General features: G+C 46.8%; 1 protein-coding gene across 1 annotated transcript in view; it reads left to right on the top strand.

The window, feature by feature from the left end:
- Positions 1 to 19,960, top strand: part of RTTN (rotatin) — a 118,691-nt gene that overhangs the window by 2,261 nt on the left and 96,470 nt on the right. The window contains exons 3-10 of the mRNA XM_006892745.1: positions 500 to 680; positions 2,382 to 2,471; positions 3,410 to 3,500; positions 5,110 to 5,224; positions 5,411 to 5,561; positions 7,580 to 7,745; positions 9,772 to 9,953; positions 13,552 to 13,667. Coding sequence (XP_006892807.1) covers positions 500 to 680; positions 2,382 to 2,471; positions 3,410 to 3,500; positions 5,110 to 5,224; positions 5,411 to 5,561; positions 7,580 to 7,745; positions 9,772 to 9,953; positions 13,552 to 13,667 — 1,092 coding nt within the window. The remainder of the gene's footprint in view (positions 1 to 499; positions 681 to 2,381; positions 2,472 to 3,409; positions 3,501 to 5,109; positions 5,225 to 5,410; positions 5,562 to 7,579; positions 7,746 to 9,771; positions 9,954 to 13,551; positions 13,668 to 19,960) is intronic.

Raw genomic sequence — 19,960 nt, 5'->3', positions numbered from 1 at the left:
CTGTGAGAGAGCATTGACTTGACAGCAGTGTTGATTTTTTTAATGTCTCAGTGTATCACTCCCCATATGCTTAATATTAGGGAGCTCTGGTGGTCTAGTTGCAAGAGGCTGTGCTGCAATTCCGAAGGCACGCGGTTCAAGGCCACCAGCTGCTTCTCTGTGGGAAAAGGATGAGCAGTCTTCTCTCATGTGATTAAACGGCTCTGAAAACCACTGGAGGGTCACCTGTGGGTCAGTTCTGACTCTGTGGTACACACACAACAACAACAACAGCAACAATAACATGCTTAATACTGAAGGGCATGCCATGGTTTCTGAAAGTTGGCGGTTGGAAGCCACCCAGCAGCGAGGGCCGGCCAGCCTGGTGAGCCGCTGCTGTCCCAGTTCCCTGTGTGGGGGTTACCTCTGTCTGTTGGGCTCCGTGGTGCGCTGCCGCAACAGTGCAGAGCATGGGGACACTGGCCCTTAGGGTCATCCCATGACTGTGCTCTGCTTCCAGTATCCCCCCGCTGTCCAGCATCTGGTTGACCTCGGCGCAGTTGAGTTCTTAGCCAAGCTTCGTTCGAATGTGGAGCCGGATCTCCAGGCGACGATTGATGGCATCCTTGATGGACTCTTTGTCCTCCCTTCAGAAGACCCAGCACCGCTGTGCACCCTGGCTTCTCAGCCCACCCCAACTGGTAAGGCTTTGCAATCAGTTCAGTGCAGGCTCTTTAAAGGAAAACCATCTAAAGTGTTAAAGATTTCTATTCACACCCTGAGCCTTACTTTTCTAGTCAGTTACATAAACTTGATCTTTGTCTCTGCTTCTTTACCTTTTGCCAAAGCAGGATTCTTTTTTTTTTATTTTTTATTATTTTGTGTGCGTGTACCGTCATATCAGATCTGACTGGTACAGGAGGATATTGTGCCTCCTTCTCCGGCAGGGCATCTGGTGGATTTGAACCGTGTTCTTTTATATTGCTACATAAGATACACTTTACCTTACAGGTTTTCATTTCATATTGCTACATAGTTACACCTTTTTGTTGTTACTTATGTATACATTTTGCCAATGACCTCAAAAGATGCTCCAAATTGTATTGTCTGTGAGGGCCACTTTCCAGATGATTCTTCACTATAATAAACTTTAATGAGCATGTGATGCTCTGTGCCGGACATTGTTCTCAAAGGTCTGGCCTTGCAGTTTTGAATCTTGTCCTTCACATCTGAGTATAAAGGTAACTGCCTTGACTTGAGATTTTGTTGTGTGGACACCATAAAACTAGGCCTGCTCACGTGCTTTAAGTGCAGTGTGGCCCATGGCAAGAGTCAGAGGCCCCTGGGTTCGCTCTGGATCTCACAGCACTCACACTTGGCGCTGGTTGTCTGGGGACAGGCCTGCAGTCACGTGATTCAACACAGTGTCCTGTCAACTCTTAAGACGGCTCTTTGACAGTGATGGTAGTATTCTTACTTTCTAAAGTTTTTCCTTTTGTCTTTTCATGATTGAGAAGCGTGTTGTGAATGTCTTGTTCATTCCCTTGTCCCAAGCTCCTTGGGTTGCTTCTCTGTGGCAGAACCAGGCTTAGAACTTCCTTATCTGACTGTAGTCAGAGAACAGGTAGAGAGGTGGCTCAGGGCTAGAATCCTTCCTTTCCCATGAGAGTCCCAGGTTCGATTCCAGCCAGGGCACCACCTGCTGTGCAGCCACTACACACCTCTCAGTGGAGATTTGCACATCGTGACCTCACCCGAGGGAGCTGTGGCGACACTGGAAGTCCAGCCTTCCTTGATGGTTCCCACTCACCAGCCGCCCAGGGGGAGGAAGCCGGGGAAGCTCCTGTGTGATGTGCAGCTTGCAGGAGCCACTGGAGGGTCAGCTGGGCCTTGCTTTCGACTCAGCGTGATGCATGATGATGGGGAGATGATGAGGGTGGCCCAGGACCGGGCGGGGTTTCCTGCTCTTGTCCGGGGGTGGCTGTGGGTCTGAGCCACGCCAGCAGCACCTCTTGGCAACGGCGACCGTATCAGTGAAGCTGAACAGCTTTCAGCAGAGTTTCCAGAAGAAGGTGAACTGGGCGGAACGCCCTGTGCCCGTGAACGCGCCGCGGAGGACAACCGCACCGTCCGTGAGCAGTCTGACCGCCCTCCTTTGTTGTGTTGTGAGTGTTGTGCCAGTGAGGAGCCAGTGGGGATGAGAACTGGGGAAGAAAGAGACTCAATTTCAGGTCCTTCCGTGTGGGAGGAGGAGCATGAACAGTCACAGGTGGTGACCAGAATGAGAAGTCCAAGTCCCGGCTCTGTCACAGAACAGCAGACTGGGTCACTGTGGGCAATTTAGTTCATTGAACAGGAAAGAGGACTTAACGTTTCGCAAATATTGAGTATTTTCTTTGCAGATTTTCCACAGAAATCTGAAATCTTGACTGGGTATTTCCCTCAAGACAGAAGTCGTTTGCAGCAAACAGAAGCCTTGGCACAGCCCCCAGGTATGTTGTCAGGAGGTCATTCCTCATGGCCAGGTGCCTAATCAAGGGCTTAGTCCTAATGGCCAGGTGTGTCGACAGGAGGTTGGTCCTCAACGGCCAGGTACTGCCAAGTCCACAGCCTTCTCTCAGCATCTCGAAGCTGCCATAAATGGACAAGCTTGCATCTCCACTCCCAAAGTGGACTTTTCAGTAGCATCAAATTGTACACTTGACCGTTGTCCAAAATATAGTCCTTTGTTATGTGTATGTTGTTTTTTCACGGCCCTGGAGTCCAGGAGGACTCATCGCACTGCTGTGAACAGCTGAGCAAAGCCCTGCCCTTTTTGGCTAAGGTCCAGTGTAGCATCTGCATAGTTTAGAGAAAAAGGAAAGGAAGGTAATTGAGCTGTGGGGAGACGTGTGCGGGCGTCTCGGCTTCTTTTTGTCTCGTGTTGGAGCAGTGACCCTGATGATGAGCCTTCTGATCGTCAGGTCATTTTCACAGAGGCTCAAAGCGAAAGAGAAGCGTAAAGCCCCGTGGGGTATTGAAGCAGGGCTCCCTCCTTCTCATACAGGGTTACAGTTACATCTGCATTCGTTTCCGCGAGTAGAGGCTTTCTTCAAACACCACTTCTTTCTGTGTTAAACAGAGATAAGCTGGACGTTCTGGTCAGCTGCAGGGTGATATGTAGACCAGCTGAGCCTTTGAGTGCCATTCAGTACTGGCTTGGGCGGTAGGAATTTTCTACTGTTTAATAACTTGTGGATCAGTTCTTCTCACTGAGGGTCTCTGCCCACAGAGAGCCCATGGACTCCTTCCTTCTTCAGTGTGTTTTAGGCTAATGTTAGAGGGCAGCTGGCCTGCAGACGCTGGTTAGAGGTGAAGCCTTCCTCTTCCCAAGCTGTGTCTGTCGTATTTTCATCCCGTGAGGCATTACCTCTTGCTGTTCCATTGACAGTGAACCGGACCGTGCGATGCTTGAAGTTCTCCGTGTTTCCTTGGCTGCCTTTGACCACGACAGACAGACACGTCCTTTCCTCTAATGAAAGGTACGTGTCTGACGTCCTTCCGGGATGCCTGGCCTTCAGCCCTCACGTCGGGTGGTGGGTACTAGTTCCTGCTACAGATTTTCTCCAGGAGAAGAGAGTCAGTGACTGTGAAAGGTCAAAGAGGGAGGGGAGGAGCGCATTTCAATTTTTCCCAAAGCCAGCCAGAACTTGCACATTGACCCCACCTAGGCTCTCTCTTACGTTTCTTTCTCCTGACTAGACTTCCGCATTCCTGGGTGGCAGGAGCCTGCGCTTAATGGCCGGATGATCTCACTGGCCATTGATGATGTCTTAATTTGATAAAAATAGAAAAACTATAAATGCACCTTTTTTGGGGTGGATGATCTATTTCAAAACATGAGCCCTCTTGGGAGAAAAAGTACATGCTGTAGAGAAACTGGGGACCATGGATGCTGATGAGATGTGAACCTCAGAAGTAGATCACTGGTTCATAGACGTTTGGGGAGTTGTGTGATGTTTAGATTAACTTTTTGCTGAAAATCTTTATTTAATTGGGAGGTACAACCAGTGTGTCATTGTCCCTCTTTTGAGGAGAATCTGGGAGAGAGATCTCCAGGCTAATGTGAGAGGGCACCTGAACTCAGATACAGGTGGGCACTGGGGGTGATTTCTGGTGATGGCCACTAGAGGGTGTCATGTGGTCCTCAGGGGCGCAGCATTTATGGGGGTAGATGGGGAGGGTGGGGTGGGTGCCCTGGGGTGCCCGGTCTGCTCACTGGCCTGTCTTGTTCCTGAGGAGTCAGTCTGACAGCACCAAGGGCCAGTTTCTGAGTGGGCGATGGTGCCCAGGACAAGGGCGGGTGCTGCTTTCTTGTAGTGGGGTGCCGGCTGCCACATCCTAGGCAGGCAGAGATTGTCTGGAAGGTTAATGGGGTCAGGACAGTGTTGGAGCTTCATTTACCTAAAGCAGAGAGAGCTCTGGGTGAGGAATTAAGTCATCGTCAGTGCACTCTGATTGATTGGAGCGAGTTCTGACTCATAGCTGCCCCTCTGGTGGGTTTCCGAGGCAGTACATCACCCAGGAGGAGATGCCCATCTCCTGGGGGATTCGAACTGGCTGAGGTGCAGCAGAGCATAATTCCGTCCAGAGCCTGCCCCCCGTGTGTGCACACACTTACAGTGTTAGATGTGACGGCACATCATGGTCCACTTCAGCACCGCAGTCTTTGAATGACTTCCCTTCTATTTCTGACCTGCTGACGGTAAAGGGAGCTCTGGTGGTGGACTCCGCAGGGAGCGCGTGCTAACCGAAAGGCCTCGCCACTTCGGCAGTTAGGGGCCACCAACAGTGCTAGGGAGAGAGGGGGGTAAGCTTGTCCCGTGCAGTTACGAATGCCGGAACCCTGACGGAGGGTCAGCTGTGAGTTCTGACTTGACGGTACACTACAACAACACAGCACAATACAGCACAGTAGAACACAACACAACACAACAGAGCGTGTTGGCGGGAGCACAGTCACTGAAGGCTCTGGCAACCTAGTGTCTCAGCTGAGCCTGGAAAGACGTTGAACAGTGTCGTCCTGCCCCAGGGTGACTGGCGCCTGGTGTAGGTGATCGCTTTCAGAATAACCTGTGCTGTGTTTTGCAGTTCATTGAGCAGTAATAACCACACTTTGATCTGGAATACTTGTGAACTCTTGAAGGATGTTATCATGCAAGATTTTCCTGCTGAGATTTTCCTGCAGAGACCCAAAATAGTCCAGGTGAGCATGCTCTGTTTGTGTTTAAATTTTGTCTGACTTGGACCCTTCTTTTCCTGGGCCAAGTCATTTTTGCGCACTTCTGTTTGGGTCTTGTAAACCCACTGTCTCCTGGTGACATTGACCTCCTTGAATGTCTTCCTGCGCTGTGGGCCCTGGGCTCACTCCCCTGTTCTGCTGTCTGTGCAGGGCCTCCTGTCGCTGCTGAGGCTGGCCTTTGGGGGTGACGGTAGACACCGTCTGGCCCTGCAGGCAGTGTCGTGCCTGCACCAGCTGTGTGTCAGCTTACGAAGCCGGCTCAACTTCCACCGAGACCCCGGCTTCTTCTCCAGCAAGCAAGGTAGGTGTGTCCGGCAGCAGGGACCGCTGGCATGCTGCAGGCCCTTCTGGAAGCTTCCCGGTGCTCTCATTGCTGCAGTTAGACAGGCTCTTCTTACAGTGTCACAGCCTGAAATCCCCACTCCTGGTGTATGGCAAGCCACCATGCGCTTTTAAAATGTATTTTAATAAGGCATGGCTACAAAGTGTTTTGTTTTTTCTTTATTCTGTGTGCTCATTCCTGTCTGGAGCTGGAGCCTAGGTTCTGAGTGTGGCTGTGTGTGTGACTTTGGGCAGTTTAGGAAATCATGTACTGTGTTAACGGGCCCACTGGTACATTGACTGCTCAGCTTTGATTGTAGGGGTCACTGTGAGACACGGGAGCCCACACTCACTGCCTTCGAGTCAGAACCTACTCAGAGCTGAGTCCCCAGCAGATTCCCAGTGGCTGTATGTCAGTTGGAAGGAGACTTCCCGACTTTCTCCTCTGGAGCTGCTGGTGGATTTGAACTGGTGGAGCGGTAGACGTCTTGATGTGCTACACCGCACTACAGTGCAGAGACTCCGTGGCTCTTAACATAATAACTCCTTAAAGCAATAACTTAACGCAATATGTGACGTACTAAGTAGTTTTGTATAACTTGTGGTCTAGTCAAGAGTGTTGATGCCAGCGCCGCACAGCTAGGGGCACCTGCTGGCCGCACGGAGCACTGTCCCACCCTGGATAGGATAGAGCCCTCTCTTGTTCAGGTGTCTGTGCTCACATGTTTGTGTGGGAAGTCGACTGCCACACTCCAGTGGTTTGTCATCACACTTCCCGTCTATCCCTGCTTGGCCAGAGCCTCACTGCTCCTGGGCTGTTAGAGGACCTGAGCTGTGGTGTAGGGAGTAGGGCATGAGGCCCTCCAACATTTCTGAGGCAGGACGTGCCCCATGAATGACAGCAAGGACACCTGTGTTCTAGAAGGGTTCAAATGCTGACATCAGAGTAGATGGCACTTGAAGGCTCATTCTTATTAGATGGGCCCTTACTTATCACCCACTCTGTGCACCCGATATCCTAGCCATCAAGTATGTAACAGTGAACAAAAGCGATAGGGCCCAGCCCGTGTGAACTGTTGCTGGAGGAGGTCAAGGACTGCTCTTTGGACACTGTGTGTGCTCTGTGTGTGTGCCTGTTGTTGAGAGCCTGGGTACACTGGACTTGCTGTGTGTGCGTGCATAGTAGTGTCCTGCCCACTGTGTGTGTGGGCTAGACTCCTGGCCACACTGCATGTGCCATTTCTGCGTGCACATGGTGGCTTCGTATGCACACTCTGAGTGTTGGATCTGTGTGTATGTGTTCGTTAAGTATGTGTGCCCAGGTTAGTTTCCTGGGTAAAAGTATATGGGTGTGTGTGTGTGTGTGTGTGTGTGTGTGTGTGTGTGTGTGTGTGTGTATTAGTTTCCAGGCACACAGCGTGTTATATATGTGTGCACTCATTGGCTTCCTACACACACAATTGCGTGTGTTATTTTCCCAGGCACACTGTACGTGTTTATGTGTGTCTGCGTGTGTGTGTGTGTGTGTGTGTGTGTGTGTGAGCGAGCTTCCCTTGCACACTGGAGGTGTTACTTTCCGGGTGCACTGTGTGTGTTACACGTATATATATACATGTGCCGGTTTTCTGGACACACTGTGCGTGTTTTATGTGTGTGTTCGTGCATTCGCTCCCTGTGCACTGAGTAGGTGCTCTCTGTGTTAGTTTTCCAGGCACTCTGCGTGTTAAGTGTGTGAACGTGGCTAATTTCCTGGGCACACTGTGCGTGTTGTGTAGTGTGCATGTTAGCTTCCTGTGCACGCTGTGTGTTCTGCGGGTGCTAGAGTCCTTTGCGCAATGTACATGTTGCATGTGCTAGGTTCCTTTGCACAGAGTAGGTGTTGCATGTGCTAGAGTCCTTTGCACACGGTACGTGTTGTGTGGTGTGCACTATTTGTGTGAGCGTGTTATTTGCAGAAAACCCAGCAGTCCGTTTTTAATTCCTGTCTCTTTTAAACAGACACGGTTTCCCAGAATTCGTCTTTGTCTTACTGCCATGAGGGCAGAGACGCTCACCCTTCACAGAACCCTTCCCCGGGGAGCAGCAGCCCCCGGCCCTCTGTGGTCGGGCGCACGGGCCAGCGTCCCCGTGGTGACGGCCAGGACTGGGATGCACTGTCTTCCAGGTGAGTGGGGAGGGCCAGTTAGCCATGTCCTTGTACGTGGTCATTGCAGAGGGAACAACAGACCAGGAACTTTGGCACCTTTGTAACTGTGAGCCACAGTAAGAAATAAATACATTACAGTTCAGTACAAAACTTCTGTGTATGTGTGTGTGTGAGAGAGTGAGCACAGGCAGAATGCTCACACAATGGTCTGGATTCCCTGTGGTCTTACACAAAGTTGATGAGTCAGACCCACAGAATTGTCTCTGAGAGCCACGACTGTGATTTTTTTTGAAATGGTTTAGTGTAGGTGTATGTGTTACGGTGAGGGGGGAGAACCGCAGAATCACTTTGTAAAGTGGAGACTCATGAGGGTGCAGTTTCCAGCATCTTGTTAACATGTTTGTGGAGATACAGGGGTTCAAATGACCACATTTTCTTAGCAGACCGGCGTGGTGTTTGTACATTACCTCAGCCTTAAGCTGCCGGTGCCTGGTGACGCAGTGGTTTAAGCACCTAATTGATAACCGGAAGGTGGTCAGTCTGTGAGCTAGAACTGGCCACCCGGCTGCTCTCGGGGAGAGGTGAGGCAGTCACTCCCGTAAAGATTGCAGCCACTTGGGGCACTGCTCCTCTCGCCTGTAGGCTCACCAGGAGTCAGAATCCACTCGAAGCCAGTGGGGTTTTAGGGTTTTTCCAAGCACCTTCAAAACCTGCCAGTCTGTTTTCACTGTGTGCTGATCAGTGCTCCGTGAGAGGAACGCGTGTCTGTTGGCTCGGTGACTCCCGTCGTCTCCTGCAGTGAGCTCTCAGGGTGTCGGCCTCGCTGTACTTACTGCTGCTCCCAGCTCACTGTGCACCGGGCCTCTGCCAGCCTGGAGCACAGTCCTGTTAGGATCTGTGTCACGGTGGGGTCACATCCTGCAGAAGACCCCCAGGTCTGGGGCTGGCATTTGGATGCTGTGCTGTGAGCACTTGTGCGCTTGTCCTGTGTCGTGCCTGGTGCTTCCAGCAGGGCCACCTCCTGCACTCCAGAGGCCTCTCCCTCGCTGCCGTGTGCTCCACACAGTCAGACCGTCAGGGCTCAGCCATGCCCTCACGGAGCCCACGCGTAAGCCAGGGGGTGGAGGCTTGGAGGGCGTCCATACGCTGCTGTGAGTCAGTGCCATTCGGGGGAGCACGGAAAGGCCACATTTTGAGGTTCTCTCTAAATACGAAGTTCAAGCCCTTCTGAAGTACCTTCCTACCCATCCCCATCACTTTATTTCCAAGTGAGTTTTCAGTGAAGGAAGCTGAGAAAGATGGGGTGTCCTATTTTCTAGTGCCTTTTCAGAATCATGGTTGGGTGTTGAATATGCTAAAAAATCAAGTGACCCATTTCCTGTCACGTTTTCCTGCTTACTTCTTTCAATAGCATTGCCTTGAACACGACATGAAAACCAGATAAATGGGGCCAGCATCCAAGCTGTGTGTGAGCGATTTCATGTCACTGGCCTCGTTAGTTGATTAGCGAGCGCTTTGCTGTAAGCCACCTTGTTTCCGTTAGAAATGATGGGGCATCAGTGCGAGTGTTGACTGCACTGGTTACAAATGGGAGGACATTTCCAGATACTCAGTTTGAAAAGTCAACTATAAACACACACTTTTGTGGCATCTTAATGTTGTGCAATCTCACCGTCTTGCCGGGGTTTCAGATCTCCCCAGAATTGCTGCACGCAGCAGCCTCTGGACCCTTTGCCACTCAGTCAGTTTTGATCCTGGCGGACAGAGTGGAACAGCCGCGTGGAGGGTACAAGCCCGTGGGTCTTTCCCAGCAAACACTGCCACCTCTTTTTCCCACAGAGTGGTGGGTGGGTTTGAACTGTCAACCACTTGGCCACCAGGGCTGCTTTGAACAGTGGATCCCAGCCTTCTGATCAGCAGTGAGTGCTTCACCACTGGGGCCTCCCGCAGCAGCCGGGGGCGTCTGGCCTGGGGCTTCTGACCTGCTGCCAGGCTGTGCTGTCCAGAGGGTCCAGGTTCCAGGTCTTTGTTTTGTCTCTTGCAGCGGCAGCAGTGGCCACGCCCATGTGCCCTCCAGGGTGTCTGTCCCCTCTCCCCTGGAAGTGGGGGCCGGGGACCTGCCTGAGGTGGGGACAGAAGACTCCCTGCGGCTGCAGCTCGAGCAGCTCAGCCTCCCCCAGTTCTGCATCTGCGTGCTGGAGTCTGCCGTCCCGCTGCTGAGGACAGGTGTGTGGTTGGGGAGTCAGCCTCCTTCTAAAGTTTCTGTCCATTTCATGTTTTCAAGGATCTTGCACTTCTCTCTCTCTCTTTTTGGGGCTTTGGAGGCTGTTTTTAAATTTGTTTGTTTGTTCCGCGGGCTCCAAGTTCCCAGGAACCTTAGAGGTCCTTTAGTTCATGCTCAGATCTGGAAGCCCCTTGGAGACCTGTCCATACAGTGCGTCCTCAGCCTGCGTGGCTTGGCGTCACTTGGAGTTGGCTCCTCTGTGCTGCTCCCCTTGTGAGCTCCGTGGAAACAGGCATGCGTAGACTAAGGGTAAACCTGGCCGTTTTCTCCCCATTAACTCCCTGAGTTACTCTCAAAGCTTCACTATTTCAGCTTCTTTCTTATTCTAGAGAAAGCAAATTATTCTGTTGAAAGCAAAACCAAAGCTAGACTCTCACCTTTGCAACAATTTCTTAAAAATCAAACCAAGCCAAAAAACGACCAGAAATACAAATATATTCCTGTTTATGTCTATGTGTGTATCTCCATCTGCATCCTTTGTGTGTCTGTCTACCTATTCTGGAGTTAGATCTTATCTCAAGTGCCAGGTAAGTTTGCAAATGTGCACTGACTCAGCCCCTTGCATGGCGTAGTTTTAGTAGAATTGATAGCAGTGACAGCAGTGACAGCACACCTTACGTCCTCAGAGTCTAGTAACAAGACAGTAACTAAGAATTGAACCCCTGTGTGTCCAGCTAGTATGCTAGGCCTTTCTTCATACAAATGAGAATACTGTGTTTCTTTTTTTAATTTTTTTCCCTTATCCTCCTATGCCAGTCCTATTTTATAACGTAGGTGTTATGCAGCATTTGTCCTTTTGTGACTGAGATGTTTGCTGTGCTGTTTACAATAGCAAAGAAAGAGATGGAAACAACTCAAGTGCCTGTCAACAAATGAGTGAATAGAAAAAGTATTGTACATTCACACAGTGCAATATTACCCAGCATTGAAGACCAATGAACTCATAAAACACTACACATGGATGAGCCTGGAAGATCTGCTGAGTGAAATATCTGAGCCACTGGGAATTTGAGGGTGATTGAAACACTTTTCTGAGATGGAACAGCACAGAGCAGGGACCCTGAGCCCTCCTTGGTCCAGAGATTCTTGTGAGAGGATTTGAGCAGCGACATCCAAACAGTTGAAGGGTTTGTAAGCAGTGCTCCTTCTTCCTCTTCACATCTGTCTGTGCTCGTCAGAATGTGAATGCACAGGGGACACCTTGCCCTTAGCGCTGTACTGGTCTCTGACAGCTCTGAGATCCCTGGGCCAAGTTCTGCTCGTACAGAGGTGGAGGAGGCAAGGAGCGGGAGGGATACACTTGGAAGGTGTTTACTCTCCCTCCCAGGGATATGGAGCCCCGAGTTCTCCTGCCTGAATGATTTTGCTCCTGGGAGTTAGGGCTCCATTAAAATCGTAGAGTGATAATGTGAGATGAAGGAAGAGCTGAACTCTGGCACCATAAAGCGTATGTATTTAGCTGCATAATAAACAGTACAGTTTTAGAGTTAATGGTTTTTGCGTTTAACCTTTTCTTAATTTGCTGTTAGGAGTCAGATTGATAATTGTGCAGCTCTATCTTGGTAATAAAATTTCCTAAATGTTCTTGTGCCCTTTTGTGGGGAATTATGACATAATTTGTAGTTGTTGAGTATCAAGAGCACTTTGTAAGAGAGTTTCCTACAGCTGTTGTGAGAAGATGATTCCGGATCTGGAGGAGCTGCTGGCTTTTCCTTTCTTTCAAAAGAAATTGGCCCTTTAGGATCTGGGGCCAGAGTGACTTCGTTGAAAGGTGATCTCGTGTAGTTAGTGAGGGCAAATCCTTTGTTTCTCGGGAGAACAGAGGTTGCTCTGGGAGCTGTGATTCCGGCAGTTTTCTTTTTTTAAAGATGAGTGCAAGCTTGAGAGGTAGCTTGGTGGCTAAGCACCTCAAAGGCACGTGGTTTGAAGCTTCTATCTCCTTGGCAGGAGAAGGATGGGCAGTCTTTCCCATGCGATTTGCAGCCTCTGAAATCTACTGGAGGGTCAGCTATGAGTCACTTCCAACTCAACTGCAGTGAGATTGAGAGCAAGTTTGAGAGGATGCATGGTAGCACAGTGGGTAAAGCAGTTGACTGTCTGCTGAAGATTTGAGTGTTTGAACCCCTGAGCTGCTCTATGGGAGAAAGATGGACTAGCCTGCTCCTCTGATGGGTGGGACCTGCTCCTCTGATAGGCGGGCTTGCTCCTCTGATGGGCGGACCTCTCCTCTGATGGGCGGGCCCTGCTCCTCTGATGGGCGGGCCTGCTCCTCTGTTGGGCAGGCCTGCTCCTCTGTTGGGCAGGCCTGTTCCTCTGATGGGCGGGACCTGCTCTGAAGGTCACTGCCCTGGAAACCTTCAAGGGTGGGCAGTCCTCATCCTGTAGGGTCAGGTGAATTGGAATCAACTCTGCAGCAGTGACTGGACACAGGCTTGAGAATATGTTGAAATGGAGTTTCTGGAATTTTCCTCAGCAGAATTCAGAGTGGAAGTTGACTACTTAGTTACTCCTGACCAAGCTTAGCTTCCCTGGCAACTCCACAGTGGGATGAAGCTCATTTCTGGAAGGGTTCAGATGTCTGGGACTGAACAGGACATGAACTCTGGACTGTCTCGTGCCATCCTCGCAATCTCTGACACACTCCAGCCCGTTGCTGCAGTCACGTCAAACCACCTGGTTGAGAGTCGTCCTCTCCTTCGCTGCCTCCCCACCTTTCCAAGCTTGATGTCCTTCTCCAAGGAATAGCCTTTCCTAGCAGCGTGCCCAATGCACACAAGATAGTGCCTCACCATTCTTGTCTCCAAGGAGCACTCTGGTTGCACCTTCTCCAAGACGTGTCTGTCTGTTCTTCTGTCAGTCCATGGAGTGTTCTGTCCTCTTCCACACAGCAGCTGTAGGGCATCAATTCTTCAGTCCTCCTAATCTGTTCATTGCCCAGCTTTCAGCAGCATAGCAAGTGATTGAAAAGACGATGGGCTGATAAGAGTGTGTAAAACCCTTGCAGTTTCTGGCCTCTCAGGTGGATGCTGGTCAGGCCTGCAGACCCTGTAGTTATAGCCTGGCTCTGGCCAGGCACCTTGCTTGCAGAGGAGCACGTTGGTCTAGTGGCTCTTCAGAACAGGAACTGGGCAACAGGTTGGAGTCTGTGATGGTCTTGTTTGTCTCCTCAGTGCTTACAAAATCCTCAGAGAAAAAAAGGAATCTTGGGGAGTGAATGGCAAATTGGGCAGCGTGACATCTGGCTGATCCCTTGAAAGTTAAAGAACTTTTTTTTGGTTCATTTGTTTTAACATTTTTAATTTTTTAATTATTAATTTCAATGAAAATTTACAGACTTTGGATTTCCATTCATTCATTGTTGTACTTTTCTCCCTGCCCCCCCACCCCAGTACACTCTTCTCTTTGAAAAGTAAAAGAAAAATTCTTTCATTGTTATACAATCCCTCCTCCCAGGTCCACTCCACTCTGCAGCCTTTGTTATGGACTCCTGTCATGACAATAATACCTAATCACATAACCTCTCTTCTGCTTCTTTTCTAGGGAGTAGACAGATGATAATAGGAGTTCTGGAACTGCTCACAGAGAATCTGATGCTTATTGGTGATGCCCTTTCAGCAGCTATCTGGGAGGACAACAGTCTTTTTGCAATAGATATGGTGAGAATCGTTTAATTTGTGATACCGACAATAGTATCAGTCTTTTCTTTTAGTCCCTTTAAGCAGCTTTGTTCTCTCACTTGTATTTGAAAGCTTTCTTGGTTCCTGGCACAGTGTGTTCCAAGTGTGTTTTGTGTATCTTTTTGCTGCAACACTAGAATTGATTTTTTTTAAGAAATACTAGAACCCTTCCCTGTCCTGAGCCAGTCTCACTAATTCTGACACATCAACCCCCTCTCGCTGCTCCAGATACTGTATCAATCCATCTCATCGAGGATCTTTATCTCCTGTTCTATCCCTATCCCTCCACCCTTCTGAGCATGATATCCTTCTCCAAAGACCAATCTCTCCTGGCCACATGCCCAGAGTATGTGAGATGGAGCTTCAAAATCCTAGCATTCAAGGAGAAACTTGGTTTCACCTTCTCCAGGGCAGACCAATTTGTTTTCTTGGCAATTCATGGCATGTTAAAGACATTTTTCCAGCAGTACAACTTGAAGGCATCTATTCTTCTGTTGTCTTTAGTCATTTTCCAGCTCTCTGAAACATAACAAGGAATTGAGAGGACCATGGACTGGATTAGGTGCACCTTTGTCTCTAGACTGACATCCTTGCTTTTAGCTCTCTGGAGAGGTCCCTGACAGCAGATTTTCCCCATGTAATTTGTCTTTTGATTTCTTTACTGCTGATGTTAAAGAGTGTTGATTGTGGAGCTGAGCAAGCTGTAATTGCCAACAACCTCAATCTCTTCTCCATCTATCATGGTGCTGCCAGTCGGCTCAGTGGTAAGAATCTTTGTCTTCTTGATGTTGAGCTTTAATCCATATTGAAGACTGTAGTCCTTGACCTTCTGCAGTAAATGCTTCAGTTCTTGTTCAGTTTCAGCAAGCAGGGTTGTGTCATCTGCATGTTGTAGGTTGTTGATGAGTCTACCTCCAATCTTGATGACACACTCCTCCTCATAAGGCCTTGCTTCCCTAAATTATTCATTATCTCCTTGTAGTTCTCCTTGACCTAGATTGATCCCCACTAAGTCTAGAAACAAAACCATAGTCTTTGCCATCAAGTTAATTGTGACCCTGTAGGATAGGATAGAACTGCCCCATAGAATTTCAGGGACTGATGTCTACGGAGCCAACTGCATTGCCTTTCTCTCATGCAGTAACTAGGGGATTTGAACCATTGCCCTTTTTGTTAGCAGGTGATGCTTTGACCATTGAGCCACAGGTCTTCTTCCACTAAGAGTATAGTATTGTTCCTTAAAGTTAGTCAAAATGATTCTTTCTTGCCATGGATTCGATGCATAGTTAGATTGTTTTTGCTGATTTTCTGTCATAGGCCTTGCTTTCTCCTGGAAATGGACCTTGAGTGTCTTGCTGCCCCCTCTGTTCCCTCTAGGATGTCGCTGCTGTCTGATGTGCAGGTGTGGTTTTGTCACCCTTATTCATGATCATTTGTTTCTGTAGGGTTGAGTTATGTGGTGTTTCCTGTTCACTCCTGACTTTGGGGATTTTGTGCCTTGAACATCTTTGCCTGGATAGTCGGCCGTCGGTGCTTCAGTCTTGACCAGTTGTTTTTATTTCATTTCCTGGAGTTGTGAGTGCTCTTTTGTAGGTTCTGCCCATCCCACCCTCCCAGACATCTCCGTCTCCTCATCTTGGACAGCTGGGCTCTGCCTGGGTTTCCTTCCCCAGAACACTGCCTAGTGATTGAGTCCAGGCAGAACTCACCTTGCCACTAGTCCTTCTTTCTTGGATCACATCCCACGGGATGTAGTGTCCATTGACTGAGCCTAGTTATTCTGTGTATTCTTATTGTTCGAGATTTAGACACTGTCAGTGCTATGATATGATGGCCAGAGGGGATAGGTTTCCTATAAGGCTTTTGAAGAATGGCATTTCAGCTGCTGACTAATCTGAAAGTTATTAGGGGCACACATATATAGTTACATATATACATACATGTAGCTAGGGTGGAAATTCTCCATCAAAACATTTGTTTTTCTACCATTTGTTTTTCATTATTGTTTGTGTTGCATTAGAAGAGATAGTTTCAGGAAGTATTGCATTTTATCCTATCTTAATCAATGGTAAATGTGTTGATAATTAACATTGTGATGAGTAATCACATGTATAATATTCTTAGGATCATATGAAGGTAACTGATATTTACTTAATACAAATGCCCGTGTGGGGAGCTCTGATGCCTCGTGCATAGGGAGTTGTGCTGCCAGCTAGAAGGTACGTTTTCAGTCCACCAGCTTCTCCTTGGGAGAAAGATGGCCAGTTTCCTTCCATGCAATTTACTGCCTCTGAAAACCCGCTAGAGGGACAGCTGTGGTCAGTTCTGACTCGATGCAATGAGTTGAGTTGTTGAAGATGTTTGCATTCTAATGACAAATCTTCTGAAAAGACACATCACCATTTTAGGCTATCCTGCTTTATGTATGGCTGTGGGTACAACAGCTACACCCTTGGCTATAAACCAAAAGGTGCCAGTTCCTAAAAAGAGCGAGCACTACATGGGTGCGGCCATATCTGACCTTTACCAGCTTCCCGGGGGAAACTGTCCCATCCATAGCATCAGTAACACAAAACCAACCCCATGAGGTCATGCGCCTATACCTCATTCTACACATCTCAGCACTGATCTTACTGCTTTGGTGGACCCATAATGCTATGTGCTAGGTCACAGACCACACAGAACCGTAATGGGGAAGTCAAAAGGTCATAATCCAGATTAATTACAGAATCCAACCAAAACAGCTCCCAAGATGTGCATGCAAGGGCCTCACCACAAGCCTCACAGCAGTAAGTGTTCCCACGTTTTTAGTCCTGCCACTACTGGCTTCCCCCCAGCCCCCTCCAAAGTCCCATCTCAGATCAGCTCTCCAGTAGGTTTCTTCTCTGGTTGAGGGAAGAATTCTTTTTCTGTTGGGGAAAATTCCTATTCTCTGCATCTAGAGTGGTTCAATTTATTGGCAAGACTTGCCAGCCCTCTAGTAGATTGTTGAGACTGGCCAATCCCCTTGTGGAATGGTAGCCAGTCCCTTTGTGGATAAGCCAACACGCCTCACTCTCATAGTCCCGCCCCTCCACATAGTCATGCACACTAGAAAAGCCATATTGAGAGACAGATTCCATACACTTCAGAGCCACCAGCTGCTCTGTGGGAGAAAGATAGGGCAATGGATTTACATAAGGACTCATAGTCAATGGGGCGGTTCTACGCTATTCTGTTCTGTAGGGTCCCTATGAGTTTTTGTTTTGGATATTGTATTAAATTTGGAGCCCTTCAGTTTTGTAAAATGGAATATTAGTTTTTAATCTCAGCTTTTCTTTAGTACTTAAGTACTATTTTATAATACTTTCTGAAGATTTTCACATATTGAAGTTTTTCAACAAGTGAGCTTTTTCTTTGAAGTGTGAAGCATGTTTTATCAGTTGCTTCTTAAATTAAATTTTCTTGGCCAGAACATTTATCTGTAAAATTTAGTGGTTCACTTTTAACTTCTGGCTGCTGATCTTTTATGATTCAGTGAATTATTTTTACTTTAAAGGTTAAATCTGTTGCCAATTGGTATGTTAGAAATGTTAAATAAAACAGTAGTATTTGAAATTCTATTTCCTTTACTTTCACTTGTTTAAAAAGAATACCTAGTAGGTGGGAAAAAAACCCCTCTTTCCTTTGGCTATATATTAAGAAGAACAATTAAATAGAATCTCTTAATTTTATTACCTTTGCCAAGTTTAAGAAGGAAGGTAGAAGCAGTGTTCTGGTTGAGAAACAAAGTAGTAAATTGTGCTGTTACCAAATAAGAGATTAAATAAACACGAGTATGCAGCCGGCAGCAGCTATTTATAAGCAGTGTTAGCCCCGATCATGGCTAGACCTCTGTTAGGGAACCCTGGTGGCATAATCCCTAGTTCTCTTCCAGCAGACATGGGCCCAACTCAGCAACAGTTAGTCAGTGACTAATGATACTAAACTTTGTTTTATATATTTATTGATTACTAGTATATCTTCTTGGGAGAAATACATATTTAAGTCTGTGCCCATATATTACCTGGGTTGTTTGTCTTTCTGGTACTGAGTTGTAGGGGTTCTTTGTATATTTTCTAGATTTTTCTCAGATATATGGTTCCAAAATGTTTTCTCCTATTCTGTAAGTTGTCTCTTCACTCTGTTGATAAAGTTCTTTGACTTATAATTTTTTTTTCTCATTTTGATTAAGTCCAGTTTACCAATTTTTCACTTTTGCTTTTACTACCATATTTAAGAACCCTTTAAAAAAATAATGTCTCAAAACTTTACTTCTATTCTGAAGTTCATGGCTTTCATTCTTAATTTTAGGCCACTGATTGATCTTGAGTTAGTTTTTACATATGGTGTGAGGAAAGGGTCCAGCTTCTTCCTATGCTTGTGGAATTTCAGGTGTCTCTGCACCGTTTACTCAAGAGCTTTCTCATTGAATGGAATTCTCATGCCTCTCCCAGTTAAAAATTTCCATTTTTTTAAAGCTACAAGTATTCTATACAAGCTGCCCTTTTCCCTTCATCTGCTGTTTTAAAAGCGATCGTTTAAATATTAAATATCTTTTACCCATGGAATTAAAACTGTGAACCCAAGGGGAGCTCTGGTGGCCTAGTGGCAAGAAGCTGCACTTGCAATCCCAGAGATATGTGGTTCGAATCCACCAGATGCTCTGCCTGAAAAGGAGGGGCAATCTCTTCCTGTACCTGTTGGATCTGATTTGATGGTACAGACACACACAAAATAATAAAATAAAAAAATTTAAAAAAAAGCCTCCTGTGAACCTTTTACTATTGTCTTTCAGTCCTTTTCTTACATAAAACAATTGTACATAAAACAATTGAAAAAAAACATGCTTTTTTCCGTTCCTCTTTCCCTCTCTCCTTCCTTTCTTGTTTGATTGGAAGGAATGTTGGAAATCATCAAAACTGATCCTTACAGCACTTCCTTTTGTGCTATTTTGAGAAGCACCCAATTCATAATTAATAATTAGCAGAGTTATTGAAAATAACAGAGTTGAAAAATGTTCAAATAAATAGTTAAATGTTTAGAAAAATCTGACACCATTGAGCCCCTAAGTATGATTATTGATTTAGATTATAAATCATGTTAAAGTTAATCTTGACCTACAGATACATTGTTTATAGCTGTACATATGTACACATGTATTGATCTGGAAGAGAATACCTTATGGAGTAATTGCCTGTCAGTATAAAAACACTGACTGCATTTTTTTATGGGCCCCCTCCCTCGAATAGTTTGTGAGAATTTTTAGTTTTTTGGCTTTAATTTTATAAGAGTTGTCATATTTTTAGTTTATAATTTTATTAATAATTTTTGGGTTTTTTTTGGATCAGAGAACACAGCTTAAATATATACTGAAGGGTTTTTGTGGCTCCATATAGGCGTATTTTTTCAGTGTTCTTTAGAAATTGAGAAGACATCTATTTTTAAAATTATGGTCAAAAGACTGAGTGAAGATGGGAGAAACCATCTTTATATTAATAACTTTTTCTTGGTGTTATTCCAGTCACATCCACTTGTTACTGCTTTTTTCCTCTTAAACTGCATTTTGTCAATAGAGATGAATCCCTTTATTCAGTTTGTTGATTTTTGCCTTAAACTATTCACTATGAGAAAGCTCTTGCAGCTTGGTGTAAGGAATCCCGCAGCCAACCCTGGGGCATGGGGCTTGGATCCATCAGCTGCTTCGGAGGACAAAGATGAGCAAACTCCTCTAACGTCATTTACTGCCTCCGGAACCTGCTGGGGGTCAGCTCTGCATCCTTCCGATTCAGCATGACAATAGCAGTATTTACTCTTGAGACTGTTTAGGTTTTTCTTCTTGTTTTTGACCTTTACTGAACAAATAGAAAGTCGTCTTTTTGTGAGTACAAGTTAGTACTCTGTCTCCTAATATAAAATAAATTACTAATGGGAGAATCCAAGCTTCAGCAGTTCTGTTCCACCAGTTCTTGCTGCCTTGCTTGTTTCCTTCTGAATAACGTAATTGCGTTTTCCTAAATAAACAGTGTTTACTTAATTTGTAGTTATTTTAAAACTTGGCAAATGAGAATTATCAAATGATCCCGGTAAATAACATTGCCCTGGCGTCATTGAGTCCATTTCGACTCACAGTGACCTGCTAGGACAAAGTCACACTGCCTCACAGTGTCCGAAGCCGTGATCTTGATGAGGCAGGTGGCCTCGTCTTTCTCCCCTAAAGTGGCAGGTGAGTTTGAATCACAGACTTCTTGGTT

This window comes from Elephantulus edwardii, unplaced genomic scaffold (assembly GCF_000299155.1).
Source record: "Elephantulus edwardii isolate Elephantulus edwardi_28Jun2011 unplaced genomic scaffold, EleEdw1.0 scaffold00118, whole genome shotgun sequence".
In the NCBI taxonomy this organism is placed as follows: domain Eukaryota; kingdom Metazoa; phylum Chordata; class Mammalia; order Macroscelidea; family Macroscelididae; genus Elephantulus; species Elephantulus edwardii.
Note: the sequence above shows the minus strand (reverse complement) of the source record. Positions and strands in the feature narration are given on the sequence as shown.